This window comes from Lepidochelys kempii, chromosome 2, assembly GCF_965140265.1.
Source record: "Lepidochelys kempii isolate rLepKem1 chromosome 2, rLepKem1.hap2, whole genome shotgun sequence".
Taxonomy (NCBI): Eukaryota; Metazoa; Chordata; order Testudines; family Cheloniidae; genus Lepidochelys; species Lepidochelys kempii.
The window spans coordinates 59,191,456-59,213,525 of record NC_133257.1 but is presented as its reverse complement, the minus strand read 5'-3'; the positions used below and the strand labels follow the sequence as shown (position 1 = coordinate 59,213,525).

General features: G+C 41.3%; 1 protein-coding gene across 3 annotated transcripts in view; it reads right to left on the bottom strand.

Moving 5' to 3' along the window:
* Positions 1–3,288: 3,288 nt before the first annotated feature.
* Positions 3,289–22,070, bottom strand: part of TRAM1 (translocation associated membrane protein 1) — a 30,088-nt gene continuing 11,306 nt past the window's right edge. For all 3 annotated transcript variants that reach the window (XM_073330877.1, XM_073330878.1, XM_073330880.1), the window contains exons 7-11: positions 14,105–14,175; positions 13,905–14,009; positions 12,806–12,949; positions 10,330–10,490; positions 3,289–3,941 (exon numbers count right to left, since the gene is read on the bottom strand). In XM_073330877.1, the coding sequence (XP_073186978.1) occupies positions 3,868–3,941; positions 10,330–10,490; positions 12,806–12,949; positions 13,905–14,009; positions 14,105–14,175 (555 nt within the window). In that variant the 3' untranslated portion in view covers positions 3,289–3,867. The remainder of the gene's footprint in view (positions 3,942–10,329; positions 10,491–12,805; positions 12,950–13,904; positions 14,010–14,104; positions 14,176–22,070) is intronic.

The window sequence follows — 22,070 nt, the reverse complement described above, 5'->3', positions numbered from 1 at the left end:
TGTCTGTCACATAAATGGTTTTGCAAGATTAAATCAACTAAGGTGGTAGGGCATGACTGGGTAGAAAATTATTTCACAATGTGTTAGGATTGGTCAAAGAATTATTTTGTAATATTTTAATAAAATGATTGGTTAAAGGCAGGGGTGGCCAACCTGTGGCTCCAGAGCCATAGGAACAGGATAAAGGTGGGTGCCCCTACAGTGTGTAGGTAACAACCTGGATGGATTATTTGAAGATGAACTCCATTAGGACAATTACCCTGTGGACTTTAGGTGCCTATGGCAGTTCATGACCGTTCAGTATCTGTCTTACATTCCCATTTTCTGTATAAAGAGAACATCTTAAGTCCAGCTACAGAGAAGAGCTGGTTTTCAGGCAGCATACTGACAAGGGAATAAAATTTGCAAGAATGTATTTAAGTGGTATCCAAATCCATATTAGATAGAACAAGAATTTAGGCTGGAAATGGGTACAATTTTCTCCTTATGGGATATATGGGAACTTACAATTAACATGGACAAAGCGTAAAGGTCTCCTGCAGCCTAGGAATAAACTTGTATTAGGGACAGGGACAGGAACAGACTAGATGATGGCATAGGTCTTGCCCTTTTCTAACGTCTGTGATTCCGTACCTATGAAAGGACACAGACAGACATCCAGATCCTTCCCCACTCTCATTCTTCACAGACACACTCCAGCCTGTTAGCCACTTGCTCAGACTCACAGCTGTAGCCCAATCACATAAATCACAGAGGACCTCAGAGTTTTCTCTGCTCCGGGATCAGCAACTCTGGTCTTCCAGCTCAGAGCCACAGAAACTAAGCAGGTTAAAAGTAGGTAACTTCTTGCACCCAATTTAGGTTAGGAAATAGAGCAGAACAAGGAAAAACAAATTACAAATGCCAACCGTATTTGTAAGACATGTTGCTAAGTCTGCACTAACTTTGCTCAGGTTTTGTAAATTCCAGATTACAACTGAAGGGACAAATACTGAGATCATGATTTGGAAGTCAGAAATTTAAGCCACTGAGAGTTCCCTGAGCAAAGCAAAAAGGGTCTTAATACATGAATTAAGAATGGGTGGCAGCGGACTGGAAATAGACTCATCAGGATCATATAGTCTTGTCATCTTGATCAGAATACTTTTGAAAAGACAATGGAGAGAAAACAAAGGCAATTACTTCTATAGTAAATCAGAAATACATTCTTCAAGATGCTACTTGGTCTTTCCTAGTTACAAGTCAGACAACTACTGCTAGCTTTCAGCACATTGGTTAAAAAAAATAAAATAATAATCCAAGGATACTTGGAACAATTGGGATCTGCCCATACCAGATAAGAAAATGACTACGCATATGGGGTGAATTTGGAAATGCGGCCCTTCTGAAAAATTAAAAGCCTTCCAAGAACATCCGTCAAGTGTGAGCAATGTTAGTAACCTCTACTAGCAGACAAAAGTACATAACTCTTCAGAGGATTTTGGAGGTGAAGGCAAAGTTTACGCTTTAAGGTGTAAATCTCAATCTTTCTGTAAGATCCTCAGAGTTTAAGGAATAATTTCTCTGGAAACCAGTTGATATTATAAACCCCAGGCTCCAATAAATCACTTTAGACAAAGCTCTAAATAATTATGTTCAGAATGGTAGCTAGTTAAATAAAAGGTGTTCATGCATCAGTAATCAGTACCTATGTTTCACTTCTGCTGACAGACGATTCCACTCGAAATTCCTCTGGGTGAAATTCTATGGCCTGTGATATGCAGTTCATCACAGTAGATGGTCATGATCATCCCTTCTCGTCTCAAGATCCATGGGGGGAAAAAAAGGCTACCAGGAGGTTGAGAGCTCTCTTCACCAGACTCCCCAGATAGCACCAAGATGGCCAAAAGAGGGCAAACTCTCAGATGACAGATTTGGAATCACACACGATTAGTGCTTTTAAACATTCTTGCCCTTTGGAACTGAAGTACAATCTTTGAACAAGGCAGCAAACTCAAAGAATGTCCTTGAGTTAAACATCAGACACAAAGCATGCTGGTCCTTGGAATGGAGATTTTACATGTATATTTATCACTTTTTGAACTCTGATCTTACAGTTTTATGATCAGATGCAATGGAATCTAAAAGTTAAAAACCAAAACATGATGTAGCTATTTCCATAATAAGACAAATTTCAGGGTATACAACCCCATAACAGGGCTACTACTGTAACCAGGTCCATGCTTGCCTGCAATTCTAAGCAGGGGGAGCTGTTGAAGCAACTGCATCAAGAATTAAGAGTCATGCTATACAAAATTTATGTCAAAATAGCTATACATTATTTAAGAGTGGATAATTAAGTGCAGCCCAAATTTTGTATCAGTATACAAAACAAAAAATTTATAAGCAACTAAAGGGGGAAAAAAAGACAGTGAATACAGTTTTTATTGTTATTTCATTGAGTCTCAGTTTAATATATTCAATTTATAATTGTAGGTATTTTGTTTCGCAGAGCTTAATATATTTCTCATAAGGGCTCCTATTTATCAATAAGTGGTCTAACAAAGGCTATCTAACTAGCAATTTCATTCAAGGTAAACTATTAAGTAGGTTTTTCTGGAACGAAATGAGTTGGGTTTATACATATTACAGACTACAAAGATAAGAACGCAAATATTAATTGCACATTCAACTGAAAATGTAATTTGGACAAACCTTTGCACTTAAAACTATGAAAAACAGGCAAAAATGGAAATTAAGTTACAATGGTCCTAATGGGAGCAAAGGTCACCAATAGTTCAATTTTAAAAAAAAACTTTGTAGCTTTTAAAAATATTTTTCCATCAAAAAATATATATGCAATACACTGAACTGTTTTCCCCAATAAGAGATGGAAACAACAAAAAAGAAGAAGAAAAAAAAAAGAAAGAAAAGCTAGGAAAGTTTGCCAGAACTTGATTCATTTGTTTAAACAAATTCCCTCCCCACAAAGCATTAAAAGATATTCTAAATTAAAAATCTGACCCATGAAAAAAAAAAGATGCACTCTAAAAATCAGATACAAAATGAGTTTTCAAAGCCGGGCTATGTCACCCTAGTACTCTGCGATAGGCACAGGTATAAGCTCAGTTGTGAGTTATTTTATTAACTTAAAGTAGCACTATGCAAATTACTCTTCTCTGTACACACATTCTCTGTTTTCCATTTTTAAAGAGCTAAAGCTACATCAGAAAGATTTTGTTCCTTACAAGTATTTTATACAAGAGATTTCCAGCCAACTTAGACAATAAGACACTGCAATGTTTCCAATCAGTTAGATTTTGTTTTAATGACACGGCCATTTCTTAAAACGAACGCAGCTATTACCTACAAAATAACGCACATTAATTTTCATGGTCTTACAAAACCAGTGCTGAGCTGCAAATCTGATTCAAAGTAACATACTGAACATTTGAGAATATCTAAAAACAGATATTAAATTTTTTACTTCAATTTTGCAACACTTCTTGAAGAACTTGAAAAATATGACGTTGCTGTAACAAGATATTACCAAGATTATAAAAACTGGAAGGAATAATACACTGTATCACTGATCCTCAGTAAGTGGAATTCTGATTAATATTAATCACACTAAGTGTTTAAAAAAGTGTTCAAGGTTATTTAAAAAGTGTTGTGGCCCCCTAAACAGTTGAAAACAAATAACCTTCCCACTCTTTCTTTAAAGTCAAAATGTTTTTTAAAAAAAACAAGTCTCACAAAACAATAGCAATAATCAAAAAGCATGAATTGTATTTTTGTATCAGTAAGATCTCTAGTGCTGAAGGGCTTTTCATAGTAAAAAGCAGATTCTTTGGGGACATTAGTCAGTTAACTTAATAAAATTCAGTTTTATGATGATTTTTCCTTCCTGCTACGAGGCGAGTCTGCTCCATTTGAGGTTACTGTTCCATTTACTCCATTTTCTACGAACAAGAAAAAAAAATTGATTTTCCAAGCCAAATAACATTTTATATTTTATTATCTTTCAGTCGTTTCTAAGTCAACATACAGCTTTTGCATATTTTATTCTAACGTAAGTATTACTCTGCTAAATGCTGTCTTAAGAGACTTTCATGATGCAATAATTGCAATAGCTTAAAAGTGTTGTGTAAAAAAAGTCTGTTTTACATAGTTTGCAGAAAAGATTTTAAAATATAGACTGATTTTGAGTTCTGAACTCCTAGTAACCAAGATATCCAACTTTACAGAGGAAGGGTTCTAAAGAGATAATCCCAATACAATCTTTTAGAAACTCAAACCTTTTGCTTTTCCGCAATGTGTGGAGAATACATAGTGTAGTACAGCAAAAAGCTTTACTGGCATTCACCTGGTATGACTTACAAAAGTCACTCATGGATTCACCTTTCTTAAGTAATGTATCCATTCCAAATTTATGTTAACAAAACACTTCTACCACACCATCAAATACACCTAATAATGTATACAGTATAATATGTGCAGTTTGTAAATATATGTTTGTATTAGTGATCTTTTCTCCTGCATCTTTCTCTGTAAACTTTTCTTCCATGTGACGTGCCAATGGAAAGTTGCTGGATTGTTAGTTTATTGTAAAGCAAAAGCCATATGCATACATCTAAGTACATTTTTAAACCCCTTATAAATTAGCCAAAAGATTGTGTTTACCAGTACACAAAGGCAGATCTGTGACCTGAAAACTATGCCCCTGCCGAAATTCAAGCTGTCATAATCTCCCCTACTGGAATACTTAAACTGTTCAAGAGATTGCAATGTTGAATTTTCTTTTCTTTGTTAAATCATGGCAAGAGTAGTTGTTCCCCATTCTCTTTGTTCTTGAAAATGCCTGAAATATTTGCTCAGACAGACATTCTGAAAAATTTAGTTTGAGAAAATTCCATCCTGGAAGGCTACAGAGTTTGAGGAAGTTCTAGTCATCCAAAAATGACCTTTCAGAACAAAAGCACTTATGCAACCTTAAAAGTAGAAAATGTAGCTCCTAAAAACAAACCCAAGATTCATCCAGCTCCCAAGCCATCTCTCTAATATGTGTCTAACAACAGGCTTTGGAAATTAAGCCTTTTTAACCCTTGACTGTCCAATGATAGGGTTTCCTTAGGCTATGGATTTCTTAAACCCGCTGTATCCTTGCAATTAAGTTAGGTACATTCTGCAATGTAAACCACATTAGACAACATCTGTCTGCAGATGCAGGCAAAATGCCATAGAGACTTCAAATTCCTTTTCCTTTTCAAACTGCTTTCCACACCACCACTACTGTCTGGTACTTTCCTACACTAACTCTGGCACGGTGAATCCTAAAAAGACAACACTTGCCATCTAAGTGATGTTTCATTGTTGCATCCTAGAATCCTCAACAGAAGGAGCAGCAGCAACATCACAGAACTGGGAATATTCATGTGGTCTTTGCCTCAAGGCAACCACCAACATGACCACTAAAACACCCAGGAGCAGACAAGTGTACAGTCCCAATAATCACATCCATAAAGTTGACCGGTACAGCAGTCATCCGCAACCAGCTCAAGCTCCTACAGAGCTTGCATTCAACAAGCCCTATATCACTCCAATTTCAGATTAAACACTCAATTTTGCCTGAATCACAGGTAACTAGCTATAGCACTCTGCCCTACTGGTCCCCTATTGGCTTGCTCCTGGCTTTAGCTGAAATAAGTAAAACCGAAAAGAAGAAGAAGAAGGAGGGAAAAAAAAGGGACCTGGAGTCATATACTCTCTCGCACAGGGTGAAAAGAGCTGGGACCAAATCTCTGTAGCACCAGGACCTGCCACACCACTTTCTGCCCTTTTCCCAGTGGAAGGGTGACATACACCAATAAACCCATCTAGTCCCAACCCCACACCAAAGCCTCAATCTCACTACATGTATATTTTCATTCTACAGCTGTTTCTGACACACGCAGATGATGTTGGCAGGTGTGGGGTTTGGGGCACTCAAGCACCTGTGCTTAATACATACCCCTGCTATGCCTGAGCAGCTTTAAATCTTCATAATGGAGATAAGGTTGTGGAAAATATCAAAAGGAAGGAAAGTCACATTTGGGAGGGTTTTAATACACTTTTCCCTTTAATTTGTTGTTGTTCTCCCATGGTTTTTACACATAGCAATAAGACAGACAAAAATTAAATGGGAAAAGTAGCTGTAAACCCTCCAAAATGGACTGTGGGCCTCCAGCGTAACTATAACATCTAAAATCACTTTATTTTGTGAAATACCCACAATTCAAGTTAAGTGTCTCTTTATGTTGTTCTCATGATATATGTATTTACCAACTAATAGCCACCTTGAAGTTTGTGTTGTAACTCACCTACATTACACATAGTAGGGTACTACAGTGATTTAAGTTATTGAATTGTATTATGATTTAAATCACTTGATTTTAAAAAGTCATTAAGACAGGTTGAATCTTTGCAAAACTAATTAGATCACAATTTAAATAAACTGAGGTTTTTTGTTAGTTTGATTTTTGTAAAATACCAGTACTGGAAGAGTATCTTACTCAAATTTTATAAAACTACGGAAAAAAATTACTGCATTAATATTACCAGTGAGAATTATTTAAACTTTCAATACAGCAGAATTGTGATTAAAAAAAAAAGCAAACAAAAACAAAATCATACAGACTAAAATTTACAAAATTAGGAGCCTAAAGTTAGGGTCCTAAGCAGCATGGAAGCACAAATCCCATTTACTTTAACCTGCAAACCCAGCTGGAAGAACCTGTTATTTACTTAAACAAAAAGATATAATTAGAGAGCATAAAGTCTCACATCACACTAGAACTTGACTTGGTGGGATAACTCACATGACTGGAGTACTGTCATGGATGGTTATAAACTGTTCAGGAAGGACAGGCAGGGCAGAAAAGGTGGGGGAGTAGCACTGTATGTAAGGGAGCAGTATGACTGCTCAGAGCTCCGGTACGAAACTGCAGAAAAACCTGAGTGTCACTGGATTAAGTTTAGAAGTGTGAGCAACAAGAGTGATGTAGTGGTGGGAGTCTGCTACAGACCACCAGACCAGGGGGATGAGGTGGATGAGGCTTTCTTCTGGCAGCTCGCAGCAGCTACTAGATCGCACGCCCTGGTTCTCATGGGTGACTTTAATTTTCCTGATATCTGCTGGGAGAGCAATACAGCGGTGCATAGACAATCCAGGAAGTTTTTGGAAAGCATAGGGGACAAATTCCTGGTGCAAGTGCTGGAGGAACCAACTAGGGGCAGAGCTCTTCTTGACCTGCTGCTCACAAACCGGGAAGAATTGGTGGGGGAAGCAAAAGTGGATGGGAATCTGGGAGGCAGTGACCACGAGTTGGTTGAGTTCAGGATCCTGACACAGGGAAGAAAGGTAAGCAGCAGGATACGGACCCTGGACTTCAGGAAAGCAGACTTCGACTCCCTCAGGGAGCGGATGGGTAGGATCCCCTGGGGGACTAACATGAAGGGGAAAGGAGTCCAGGAGAGCTGGCTGTATTTCAAGGAATCCCTGTTGAGGTTACAGGGACAAACCATCCCGATGTGTCGAAAGAATAGTAAATATGGCAGGTGACCAGCTTGGCTTAACGGTGAAATCCTAGCGGATCTTAAACATAAAAAAGCTTACAAGAAGTGGAAGGTTGGACATATGACCAGGGAAGAGTATAAAAATATTGCTCGGGCATGTAGGAATGAAATCAGGAGGGCCAAATCGCATCTGGAGCTGCAGCTAACGAGAGATGTCAAGAGTAACAAGAAGGGTTTCTTCAGGTATGCTGGCAACAAGAAGAAAGCCAAGGAAAGTGTGGGCCCCTTACTGAATGAGGGACGCAACCTAGTGACAGAGGATGTGGAAAAAGCTAATGTACTCAATGCTTTTTTTGCCTCTGTCTTCATGAACAAGGTCAGCTCCCAGACTGCTGCGCTGGGCACCACAACACGGGGAATAGATGGCCAGCCCTCTGTGGAGAAAGAGGTGGTTAGGGACTATTTAGAAAAGCTGGACGTGCACAAGTCCATGGGGCCGGACGAGTTGCATCCGAGAGTGCTAAAGGAATTGGCAGTTGTGATTGCAGAGCCATTGGCCATTATCTTTGAAAACTCGTGGCGAACGGGGGAAGTCCCGGATGACTGGAAAAAGGCTAATGTAGTGCCAATCTTTAAAAAAGGGAAGACGGAGGATCCTGGGAACTACAGGCCAGTCAGCCTCACCTCAGTCCCCGGAAAAATCATGGAGCGGGTCCTCAAAGAATCAAGCACTTACATGAGAGGAAAGTGATCAGGAACAGTCAACATGGATTCACCAAGGGAAGGTCATGCCTGACTAATCTAATCGCCTTCTATGATGAGATTACTGGTTCTGTGGATGAAGGGAAAGCAGTGGATGTATTGTTTCTTGACTTTAGCAAAGCTTTTGACACGGTCTCCCACAGTATTCTTGTCAGCAAGTTAAAGAAGTATGGGCTGGATGAATGCACTATAAGGTGGGTAGAAAGTTGGCTAGATTGTCGGGCTCAAAGGGTAGTGATCAATGGCTCCATGTCCAGTTGGCAGCCGGTATCAAGTGGAGTACCCCAAGGGTCGGTTCTGGGGCCGGTTTTGTTCAATATCTTCATAAATGATCTGGAGGATGGCGTGGTTTGCACTCTCAGCAAATTTGCGGATGATACTAAACTGGGAGGAGTGGTAGATACGCTGGAGGGCAGGGATAGGATACAGAGGGACCTAGACAAATTGGAGGATTGGGCCAAAAGAAATCTGATGAGGTTCAATAAGGATAAGTGCAGGGTCCTGCACTTAGGACAGAAGAACCCAATGCACAGCTACAGACTAGGGACCGAATGGCTAGGCAGCAGGTCTGCGGAAAAGGACCTAGGAGTGACAGTGGACGAGAAGCTGGATATGAGTCAGCAGTGTGCCCTTGTTGCCAAGAAGGCCAATGGCATTTTGGGATGTATAAGTAGGGGCATAGCGAGCAGATCGAGGGACGTGATCGTCCCCCTCTATTCGACATTGGTGAGGCCTCATCTGGAGTACCGTGTCCAGTTTTGGGCCCCACACTACAAGAAGGATGTGGATAAATTGGAGAGAGTCCAGCGAAGGGCAACAAAAATGATTAGGGGTCTGGAACACATGACTTATGAGGAGAGGCTGAGGGAACTGGGATTGTTTAGTCTGCAGAAGAGAAGAATGAGGGGGGATCTGAAGGCTGCTTTCAACTATCTGAGAGGTGGTTCCAGAGAGGATGGTTCTAGGACTATTCTCAGTGGTAGAAGAGGACAGAACAAGGAGTAACGGTCTCAAATTGCAGTGCGGGAGGTCTAAGTTGGATATTAGGAAAAACTTTTTCACTAGGAGGGTGGTGAAACACTGGAATGCGTTACCTAGGGAGGTGGTAGAATCTCCTTCCTTAGAAGTTTTTAAAGTCAGGCTTGATAAAGCCCTGGCTGGGATGATTTAATTGGGGATTGGTCCTGCTTCGAGCAGGGGGTTGGACTAGATGACCTCCTGAGGTCCCTTCCAACCCTGATATTCTATGATTCTGATTCCAACTAGGGCCAACTGTTCCCTTAGGCAAATTGCCTACCTATTGCTCGAGAACCAGAGGGGTGTAAATGTTAATCCACCCTAGTGTGTCATATGCTAACTGTCCTGCATGGACCCTGCTAGGATGCACCAGAAGTCCCCTTTACGTAGTGCCTGTTACATGGTATTACTTCAGGACTACACTAACAGGCACCAGTGAACTTGTAGTGCACACCAACAGGGTCCACGCAGGACAGTTAGCGCACGACAAGCTAGTGTGGATTAACATTTACACCCCTCTGGTACAAACTAAAGGGCCATGTACACAAAACCCAGAGTCACTTTTAAAAGAAATTCAAAAAGGATTACTCTCATGTAATTCAGGCCTAAGAGTGAGACAGGTAAAAGAGTGCAATTCAGAGGTGACCTTCAAAGTCTTAAAATAGCCACAGACTTTTAGATATCCCTTTAACGTAGCAAACTGGAACACATTACCTTAATTTTTAACAAGTTGGGTGGGTATTTGAGAGTCACCTTTGAAATACTCAGGTAATTTTATCTGGTATATTATTTTATATTATCTGGGTTATAAATAGCCAGTGAGAACATTTTCAAAGTTATTCCTCCTTGATCTCAACCACCAATATTAGTTTCCATCAGTATGAGTTTAAGTATCAAAACCAGAAACATCTCATTTCACACAGCAAACATACAACAGCACTTTACCCAATTATGCCAAATAAATTTTTCATATTGGTTTAACTCTATCCTCAGAAAGAAAAACCTTGCAATACAAACCTCGCTCTTTTTTGGATGGTCTGCCTTTAGTTGTTACAAATTTCTTCTTCAGTGACTGAGGCTGAGAAGAAGAATGTTCTCTCCACCTTCTAAGCTGGAAATTAATGAACTTCCACATCATAAAGGCTTGAGTTCCACAGATTGAGGACAGTACAATGATTCTATAAACAGATTTAAGACAGAGCAGAGGTAGTCATGTAAACAAGTATCAGAGGAAGGGATGTCAACAAGTTTGTCAAGTTTTGCAAACAGTTAACCCTCAAGGTTTGTACTTGTCAAGAGAAGCTGCCTGTTTGCTCTCCAAAGTATGTATAATTTCCTCAGACACATGAAAGCAATGATTCTTCTCAAAAGGCAACAAATCAGAAACTCTTCTCAATAGGCAAATACTGATTTTTCTCATGTGTTTTTATGAGGCACAAGTCAGTCTGGTTCTGACTTTACTTCCTTATTTTTTATTACCATTAAGAGACAGACGTTAGCACAGATATGGAAACAGGATTTAGCAAAAGAGCAAAATTAGAGTGGGAGACCTACAGAGGGTGGAGACTGGCCAAATGTGTAAATATGGAAGCAGTAGCAGCTTCGTGGCATGCTCTCTCCTTTTCCAGGTTTGTCAGAAAAGCTCCTCAGATTACCAGCGTGCTACGGTTGTGGGAAAAGGTGTGGATTGGCATTTTATTCCCTATGAAACTGTGAAGCAATTCCATAAGATGATCCTGATCCTAGCAGTATTTTCATACATTCCTTCCTCCACAAATTAAAATCCTGAAAGGTAGATGGTGCATAGTAGCCTACAGGATATGACAACAGGATGGCTCCTAATTGTGCCATGTTACTGCAGATGAAAAATACCTCGCAACAAGCAGTGAAGACTCTCTAGGCCCCTGAACAAGTGCCCTGTCCCTTTTATTGGTGCCTTCAGAACTTCAAGACTTCCCTGAAGAACCCACAGCTCACGTTCCCGGGTGAGGGAAGGGAAATGGTGACTGCTGCTTTCTTCTGCCTGAGAGGGTGATCTGTAGGTAACTCCATGTGTTATAGCTTGGTTTATTGGAGCTTACAAATTTTTTCTCAGTAGGATGCATCTAGAGGACAATCTACAGATTTTAAGACAGCTGAGAGACTTAAAACTTCTGTATCTATCAGAGGGTCCCTTTAAGCCTAAAATTGCACTTCTCTTGCAAGACAACCAACACTATAATCTACAGTAGTACAAGAATTCTTCAGTTAATAATTTTGTTGTGGAGGTGGGCAAATGCCTTACCACTGTGTTACCAAAGCTCTGGACTTAAGGATATGGGCTTTAAGTAAATAAATAAATGTCCTCAGTCTAATATGAATACAAAACATTCCAGAATATACATAACGTGTATTAAGTTTATTTTACTCCTGGGGAAATTCTGCGCCACTGCACACGTGCAGACACACATCCCCCCTGCAGATTCTCTTTGCTTTCCATAGAAAAATGGTTTCTGTGGGGAAGAAAAGAGAAACTGCACCAGTGCTCATTCACCCCTCCCTGCTGTTCCGGGAAAGCTGGGGGAAAAGTCACCGCAGCTGGGGGGGGGGTTGGGAAGAGGACGACAGAGATGGAGTTCCCCGTCCCCTGCATGGAGCAGCCGGGTCTGGGTCAAATCACCCCCAGAAATCTCGCCTGGCTGCAGGAAGCTCTACATTTGTGTGAATGAGTGTGTACACGTGAAGTAGCTGAAGCTCGGTGGGGTGGGGGTTCCAGGTGTGGGGGGGAAGGAGGTGAGGCTTGGTGGGGGGTGTCCGGCGGTCAGAGCAAGCAGCTCCCGGTACACAGTGACCCCTCCCCCACTTCCTGGCCCCATCATACCTCACTCATGGGGGGAGGGGTCACTGTGTGCTGCTCCCCATGCACTGAGCCTCACCCCCACCCCCCCACCTGGAACCCCCCACTGAGGCTCCCCCTGCATCAGAAGCTCCTTGCACCCAGAACCTCCCTGAGCCCCAGGCCTGGACCCCCACCCCAAAGAGACCCAACAATCTGCACCCTGACCCCTATAGCCAAACCCATTCCCCCAGCAGTCAGCCCCCAGCCGCTGAGACCTCACCACCTTCACCTGGACTTCCCTGCAGAGTTCCATTCCTCCTGCACCCAGAACCCCCATGCAGCCAGACACCCCCTGCACCTAGATCTCCCACAGAACTGCCTGCACCCAGATTCTGCCACACACACAACCCTGGTACTCTTCAGGGAATTCTGCACCAAAAAATTAAAAATTCTGCGAAGTTCCGCATATTTTGTCAAAACAACACAACAACAACAACAACAAAATGACACCATTTTCAATTATTTGCTGACAAGTATTTTGAAATAAATTACCAAAATAATTTAAAAGTGTGTGATTATAGTGTTATTTTGACAAAAAATGCAGATTTAAAAAATATTTTGGCGCAGAATTCCCTCAGGAGTAATATTTTAAAAAAGGGTTTCAATTTACCATACCTGATACCCAGAATGTTAAAATTTCCAGTAGTTAAATTCAGGTCCTGATTCTCTGCTCTTGCCAGGCCAAAGCCAACAGTGAGAACAGAGAGAATCAAAGTCAAAAGTCTTCCGAAAACAAAAAGACCAGCCCACAATGAAAACCTACAAAGAAAGTGCCAGAAGTCAGTAAATATGCATATTCACTACTTGGATTACATCAGAAAGCCATTAGTCTGACTGTCTATTTCCATTATGTGGGACTCTGTTTAGTAAGAGAAAACTATCAAGATTTCTTTAAAAATTAGGATTGATACTCAACATGAGATGTTACTGTTAATCTCCTTTCAATTCTCAACTGTTTTCACATTTACTAAAATAAAAATTCTAATAATTCTTTGAATAAGTACATTTCTGCAATAATTCTTGGTTTTTTTTTTTAATTACAGAAAAGAAGTGGTGCTAAAGACTATCACCATATTTAATACACATTAAGTTGGATTATAAACAGCATTGTCATTTATGCATAATTTTAAGGATCAGCATAAGTGAACACACTAGATATTATCCAACTTCAAAATGTTATCTAAAAGGATTACAAAGCTATAAAGTTGCTAATTGGGAGCTACTAATTTTGATGGTGAGCTAAACCTCAACTCTTGGCATTTAACCTCCATTTTCTACAGAGTGCAAAGCATGTTTAAAATCAATGACTGTGCCCCTTCATATTAAGGGAAACAATGAAAGTGATACTTTTTAGCAACTATGAATTTGAAGAATTTCATATGGAATTATGTCAAGTTTAACTGTGTTTGCTACATTAAATATCCCATTTCAATATAAAGTATATAATAAGAAACAGAATAGTGTTATATTAACAATTGCTTGAGTAGGCAATAGGGTAATACGAAATTATTTGTTTTATAGCATACAATTAAGGAGTAGTACTCTCTATTAGAAATACAGAAGTCACACTTCTGAAGGGCAAGCAAATTCTAATTGAACTCATTTTTTATTGTGGCTATTGTGCAGCCAAAATACAAACTTCTTATTGATCAGCTGCAAAAAGCTTGTGAGCCACAAAGTAGTTTCCTTTGTTAAAGTTATGATAAATACTTACCCTTTTTGATACTTTTCATCACTGAAGTAAAAGAGGCGGGAGATGTGGAAGAGAAATTCAACAAAGTAATGCAACACCAGAAGAACAAGTCCAAGACGGGTCAGGCTATCAAAACAAGAGCAAACCAAGTATTCAAACATTTTATGAAATAGTTATGGTAGCAGATAAATCCAGTGAAATTTAGCTTAAAACTGACTTACTTCAAAAAATAAGCTCCAGCAATATGAAAAAGATAAAGTCCAATGTAGACAAGCTGGCGAGGGATATCTTCCTATTAGACAGAAGAATGAATTAGTCTAAACTAATTGGGACACAATGTTTTCATGTTCACTGATTTTATAAATTTCATTTAGGCTGCTCAGACACCTTAATCCTTCCTTTCATAATATTATAGTGTCTGCCATGACTAGATTTGTTTGATTCTCTCAATTCCATACTGGTCTCATTCAGGAGTTTACCACTAACTAATCTATTTGTTATCTTAAGCATCCACCAGAATAAAGACGGGGGTGGGGGGATCAATTGTCAGATAAAAATCAGAGATGCTTGTCAAAGCAGCTCAAGTATTTTTCTTAAGGCAAATTTGAAAAATTATGCCTCTATTATATTTCATTTACATGTCCACTATCAATTAATGAATTCAAGAAATTTCATACAAATGCAATGCTAAGAATGCATCTGTTTTAGAATGCGAGATCCTCAAGATGCTTCCATTCCAGGATTCCATCCTCCTAGGCTGATCTGTATGCTGGCAGCAGAGTGAGTTTTTTATTAGAAATGATACCAGTATATGTGCTGGCACTTCAAGTTAGGCTTTTAACTGGTTCCATTTTGATGATGCCACATGGAAGTTAAATAGTAGAGAGGAAGAGATTGAATAGGCAGGAGGAAGAGACAAGATTAAGATTAGGGCCAGAGAGAGTGAAAGCAGAGAGAGCAATTTAAGAATCATTATAAACCATTGGCAAATATTAAAGAATCACCCCTATGACCATACACGACACACCATTATGTATCACTGGAGTATAATACAAGTCATGTCCTTAAAGAGCTACACACAATGTACAGGACACCGACATTTCAGAGAAACTCTACATTTGTGGATGAGCTTCCTCTACAGATTGAGTCAAGTATTTCAGTTTTCACTTGTACATATTATATAGCAGTGGAAATTGTGAAAAATCCATCCAGCAAGAGCTACATTAAACAGACTTGTATTCTCATTTCAAATCAAGTTAGCATGTGCAAATCTGTGTGTATGCCATAACACCTAGTGAGATACAAAAATCTAGCTAGAGCATTTGTGATGTTATCAAATTAAAATATAACCATATAGATCATTGTTGCAACCACTGTTATATATTTACAGCAAATCTTGTACACAGCTTGTCAAGTGAGGTGTCTATGAAAAGATGATGATTTGCTGGTTATGATTATGCTATCTGTATGCATGTATCATTTCTGTATTTGAAGTTTTAAGTATTGGCTCTATTCCTGGATTTCATATGTTGGCTCCTGGGGTACCACCCACAAGGTAGCTAGCCAGCACATCTTGGAGAGACTATTCAAATTAAGTGGCTCATATAGAAACACTTGGTTGAAAATGGACCCTGGGAGATGCCCATCTACACTAAGTGGACTGACATGTAAACGTGCTGTCTGGAGCGTAGCTAATGGCTTCCTACAATGACTGTAGGGAATTGCACATGAACATGTGACTTGCCCATGTGACTCCAAACTCCATCTTGTTGCTGTAATTTTCCATAGTAAGAACAATGTGATGCCCTCCACCTGGCAAAAACTATAAAAGGCCCTGGAAACACCTCCATTTTGTCTTCAATCTTGCTTCCTGCCTCTGGAGGAACTTTGCCACAAACTGAAGCTCTGAACAAAGGGCTGAATGACCCATCCAGCTGTGCATGTACTCTGGAGACTTAAGTCAGCAGTTTATTCCACCACTACAAGCCTGAACCAAGAACTTTGCAATTATTGTATGTATTTGATTATTTTAACCAATTTTAACTCTCACCTTTCTTTCTTTCTATGAATAAGCCTTTAGATTTTAGATACTAAAGGATTGGCAACAGTGCGATTTTTGGGTAATATCTAAATTATATATGGACCCAGGTGTGTGGCTGGTCCTTTGGGATCAGCAGAACCTATTATTTGATGAGACTAATTATAAAGAACCACTCATCTCTGAATCCAGTGTTTTTGGTGGTGACATAACCAGAATGCCCAAGGAAACTGCTTTTATGACTTCTTGTTAGCCAGTGTGGTAAAAAAAAAGTTTACTGTGGTTGCTGGTTTGGTATATCCTATGGGGGATTAGCCACCAGTCTTGGGGTGTATCTGCCCTATTTCTCAGCAGTTAGTCCTAAATTTGGCATCCTCGGTTGTGACCCACTGAGGTATGGTTATAGCATGACCTTCCCAAAATGGTCTGATGGAAAAGAATAAGAAAATTACCTTTATTATTGTAACAGGCATTTTTAAGACTCATACTCTTAATACATGGCAAGCAAAATTTTTGCAAGCTAGAATTCTAGATCTGTTCACTGTCCAGCAGGGAAATACCACATGCCATGCCTCCTTATTAGGTGTCACCATACTCCTCCTCCTTTAAATGACAGCTGCTGTCTGAAGTGAAAGGTGGAAAGTTACATGCATAGAGAAGACATACACTTCAGGCTCTGCAAGGGGTGAGGATCTATAACTTCTGAAAATAAGAATTAAAGCTAAGTTTTGTTTTCTTCATATGTAAGGAGACAACAGCCAACTCACTCACTAAAAGCTGCATCAGAAAGAAACATATCACACAGGGTATAGGATGGCTCATGGTGAAGTAACACCAATGGCACAATACAGCAGATATTCTTTTAAAAAAGCAAATTAACAAGATAAGAGGTGATTTGTTTTTTGATGTATCACCACCAATATGGTGGAATATCCATCTAATGGAGAATAGCCAATACAGACACAAGGTAACAGCTCAGTTCCTTCTCCTCCTCCTGGGTGACAACAGTTTCCAGAACTGGAAAAAAATACAGCTAGCATACACTCCCCTACTTAAGTCATTTTGTCTGAGCTTGATGGCCCACTGGGATGTCCGGAGTGGGTGTCGCCACAAAAAAACCTCACTTGAAATTCCAGTAAGAGTAACTTTGGATAAGCCAAAATGGGCTAGATTAAAGTGATGGGTGAGGGGAAAGACCAGCCCTGAGCCCACTAGGGTGAATGGAGATCCCTCCCGTAAGACCACTCAAGAAGGCATGGGCCCAGTATCAGGTGGTGGCCCAGTACAGCTCTATCCAGTAAATGCAGTAGAATGGTCACTGTTCTGGTAACTTGTGAAAACTGTCTCTGTAAATAAATTGAACAGCTGTCTTGTCAAAATTGAACGAAATAGAAGTATTGCAAATGTTAGGCCTCAAACTTCCATATTTGCAAAATGCAAGCCTTGCAAAAATAAAGCTTACGCTTGTGACTTGTGGTCAGGAAACGAGGCGACCAGATAGCGATTTATGCTGACTCATATGTACTTATCGATCCAAAATTACCCACATTCAAAATCTAATTGGCTACAAAAAATAAATAGGCCTAAAAATTAAATATGCATCAATTATACAATTAGGGCAACCACATAAACAATGTGGCCCACCCTGATTGGTTGGGCTATTCTAAAACACGGCCGTCAGACCAGATAAAAAGACGAAGGCACGGGGGGAAGAGGGGGGAGAGAGAGTGTGTGTGTGTTGGTCGTACCTGACCCACACCCCCTGAACTGAAGGGACGTGTGCTTCTCGACTGTCTGTACCTGGCCAGTGTGGAAAATGGCCGACTGAAGGGTAATGTATTTTTCGGACAAATGCAGGGTAAGTCTATGGAGTAAAGAAGTCTGGTCGCTCAAGCTGAACTGATCATAATCGTATTGATACTGTAGTACAAAATCAATAGTAGATGGCTGATGCATAATAGCTTTGCATGTGTTATTGCTTGTCTTTTACATAGTCCTAGCAAATGCATGTAGCGCTGTTGTTCGTCAGCTTTATGTTGCATTTTACACCAGGAATATAGAGCTGGTGAATAATAGCTTTACCTATGCTTGTCTTCGGGGCTTTTATTATAACCTGCCAGGACCAGCATATGTAGAGTCCTGTTCAGGAACTCACAAATGGTCCACAATATTACTTGTACTAGCGCTTGTCTTTAATATAATCTGCCTTTTGTATTAATTCTTATTCTGTGCTGGTCTTTGGTTTTCCTTTTCTTGTTTTGTTTATGCTGTTATAGTCGAAAATCATGAAAAGCCTTCCTTGAGCAATAATCAGTAATTCTTACTTATTTTATACAGACACCACTTAACCTCATTACAACTGTGGTAGGTGGTGGGAAGTAGCGAACACCCTGGGGTGAAATAGGGCCCCGAGGCGTGCCTCCTTCTTCCTTTATCTCTGCAGTCTCCTCAAAGATCTGCTGGATAATCACTTTGGGCTCAAGCCATACCTTCTAGAGATGCCACTAGCTGGACTACAGGCATCAACTGAGGGATCTTTCCTCAAAGTTTCTTTGGACCAGAAACGCCTGCAAGGGAGGAGATGCAGGCTCCGATATTTATCTCCCAGCCTATGAGGATCACTGAACAGCAAGAAGAGAGACCTGGACTTATTGAAGGGTTATGTTCAAGAAAGGTAAGCAGAGGAGAAATCCAGGAAATGCCAGCAGACTGAGCCTAGTTGCAAAGTTTGGACAGAAGATAGCTTGGAAAGGCAAGCACAAGTTCAAAGGAGTCTGAACAAACAACATTTAGAAGCAGAATTTAGGCTCCAAGGGGAAAAAAAACAGAAACAAGATTAGAGAGTCTAACATAGGTGCTGGAACTAGGGGTGCTGCAGCACCCCATGGATTGAAGTGGATCCCACTTACAGTTTGGTTCAAAGGCTCTCAGCACCCCCACTATAAAAACTGTTCCAGTACCACTGGAGTTTAAGGCAGCCTCTACCTTACGAAACCTAGTTACAAGGTGATGGGACCCCAATGGAAAATTCTGCTACTGAGTGGAGCAGAGAACTCTTTTTCAAACCTATCTTGAAAAAATCTTAGGATAAAATTGATAAGGGATTTCCTGGCAATGATCACATGAGCTCAACCACACCTTGTAGTAAGCAGAGAAAGTACACTTTTGCAAGCAGAATGGATGACAAGGATTCAGATTTGAGAGCAAGGACCTTTCACAAGTCAGGCCCGAAAACTGAGTGGCACGGGGTTGAAGTGAAGGAAGGAAGAGCTCCTGATATAGTAGTTTCTTTCATTCTAGCAGATAGAGGCTGAGACATCATGCATGACACAGGTCACAAGAGTACACCTCCTGTGGCTTCAGACTCTACTGAGAAATACAATTCTGGCACATACATATTTCCTAGGCTGCCAAGACGAGGCTGTCATTGCAGGCAAAGCCTAAACAGTCAACAGGTGAACCACACCTTCCTATTATTCCACCCCAATTAAGCACAGCAAGGATCCATAATAGACAACAAATGTCCTAGTTGCTCTCTCAGGTCCTCTGGCTCAAAGTGGCTGCCTTTTGCAACAGCAAACTCTGCTGCTATTGCCAGGGCCAGGCATTTTAATTTGCAAGACAATCCTAGGTTTAGAAATTTAAAATATTGTGCAACAAAAAAACTGCTAAACAGTACACAGAGATTTGTTAATTATTCTTTACAAGTCAAACTTTGTTGGAAGCACAAACTAACTTGATGAATTTCTGGGTTTAAAAAACAAATGTTAGCAGCCTGAATCAGCAAACACTGAACACCTTGTGCCATGTAACCATAAAGGACATGGCACGTAAGAGTTTCCTGAAGAACGTAAGGGCTTGGCTACACTTGTGAGTTAGAGCGCATTAAAGGAGCCCTGTCCACACTGGGAAGGCACATAGAGCGCTCTGACTCCATGGCTAAAGCACTCCTGGTACTCCACCTTGGTGAATGGAATAACGTTTTGTGTTCTCCCGCTGGAGCATTGAGGTGCCAGTGTGGACGCCCTGGTCTGTTAGTGAGCTCTGATATGCCTCCAGAAGTGTCCCACAATGCCTGTTCTAGCCACTCTGGTCAACACTTTGAACTCTACTGCCCTGCCCTCAGGTGACCAACCCTCAGACCCGCCCTTTAAATTCTCCGGGAATTTTGAAAATCCGCTTCCTATTTGCTCAGCCAGGTGTGGAGTGCTCTCAGCGAATCTTTCCAGGTGACCATGCCTCCATGCGCCAGACAATCCCCAGTATGGAGCAATGGCGAGGTGCACTCAACCCCCATCATCATGCAGTATAGTCATCCTTAAGTGCAGCACTCATTGCACAGCATTCCAGACAGGAAGGTTGAGTATAATAACAGGACATACGCAAATTGTGATTGTACCGTTCCCCACCCCACCCCCTTGCCCTTTCTGTTTCCCAAGCAGTTGTGTTTCTTTTCAATAAATGAATTTTTTGGCTTTGAAAACATTATTATTGCATGAAGTAAAAGATACCTTAGCCCAGGAAAGAAACAGGCACTGCAAGTCAGCGTAGCAAACACAGATTCCTACTAACATTGGAACAACTGCACTTCACTCCTGTGCAGGGCACCAGACATTACTGGTGGCTTTCAGCCTCAAATTGCTCCCTCAAGGCAACCCTAATCTGCAGCCCTGCGCTGGGCCCCTCTAATAGCCCTGCTTTCTGGCTGTTCAAATTCAGCCTCCAGGTGTTGAACCTCCAAGTTCCATGCCTGAGTGAATCATTCACCCTTCCCTTCACAAATGTTATGGAGGGTACAGCACGTGGATATAATGCGTGGATGCTGTCATTAGCCAGGTCCAGCTTCCCATACAGAGAGCACAAGCGGCCCTTTAAATGGCCAAAAGCACACTCCACAGTCATTCTGCACTGACTCAGCCTGTTGTCGAACTGCTCCTTACTGCTGTCAAGGCTCCCTGTGTAGAGTTTCATGAGCTACGGCATTAACGGGTAAGCGGGGTCTCCAAAGATCACAATGGGCATTTTGACTTCCCCTATGGTGATCTTCTGGTCTGAGGAAAAAAAAGTCTCTGCTTGCAGCTTCCTGAACAGACCAGTGTTCCAAAAGATGTGTGTGTCACGCACCTTTCTGGGCCAGCCTGTGTTAATGTCAATGAAACACCCACACTGATCCACAAGCATCTGGAGAACCACAGAGAAATACCCCTTCTGATTAACGTACTCTGAGGCTAGGTGGGCTGGTGCCAGAATTGGAATATGCACGCCATCTATCACCCCTCCGCAGTTATGGAAATCCATTTGTGCAAAGCCATCCACAATGTCATGCATGTTACCCAAAGTCACGGTTCTTCTGAGCAGGATGCGATTAATGGCCCTGCAAACTTGTATCAACACAATTTCAATGGTCGACTTTCCCACTTCAAACTGATTAGCGACTGATAGGTAGCTGCCTGGAGTTGCCAGCTTCCAGATTGCAAACAGCCACCCGCTTCTCCACCGTCAGAGCAGCTTTCAATCTTGTGTCCTTGTGCTGCAGGGTGGAGGGAAGCTCCTCACACAGTCCCATGAAAGGGGCTTTTCTCATCCGAAAGTTCTGCAGCCATTGCTCGTCATCCCAGACTTGCATGATGATATGATCCCACCACTCTGTGCTTGTTTCCTAAGCCCAAAAGCAGCGTTCCACTGTGGTAAGCATGTCCGTGAATGCCACAAGCAAACTCGTGTCATATGCATTTCTCAAATCGATATCATCACTGGAGTGCTCACGGTCACTCTGGATCATAAGGAATAACTCGACTGCCAAACGTGACGTGCTGGTGAGACTCGTCAGTGTACTCCTCCGCAGTTCGGGCTCCATTCCCACAGACCAAAAGGGAAGACAGAATGCGCAGTACAAAAAGTTTTGAAAGACGGTGCCAAATGTGCACGGAAGCACAGGGATTGCTGGGATGCGAACCAATGCATCACAGGGCATTGGGACAGGTCCCAGAATACCCTGCACCTCCCGCCCCCTTCCCATAAGCCACTGAGCCAGAATGGGAAGAGGTGCTCTGTGGGATACCCGCCCATAATGCACCGCTCCCAATGCCGCTGCAAGTTCCACAAATGTGGCCATGCCAGTGCGCCTGCAGCTGCTAGTGTGGACAGAC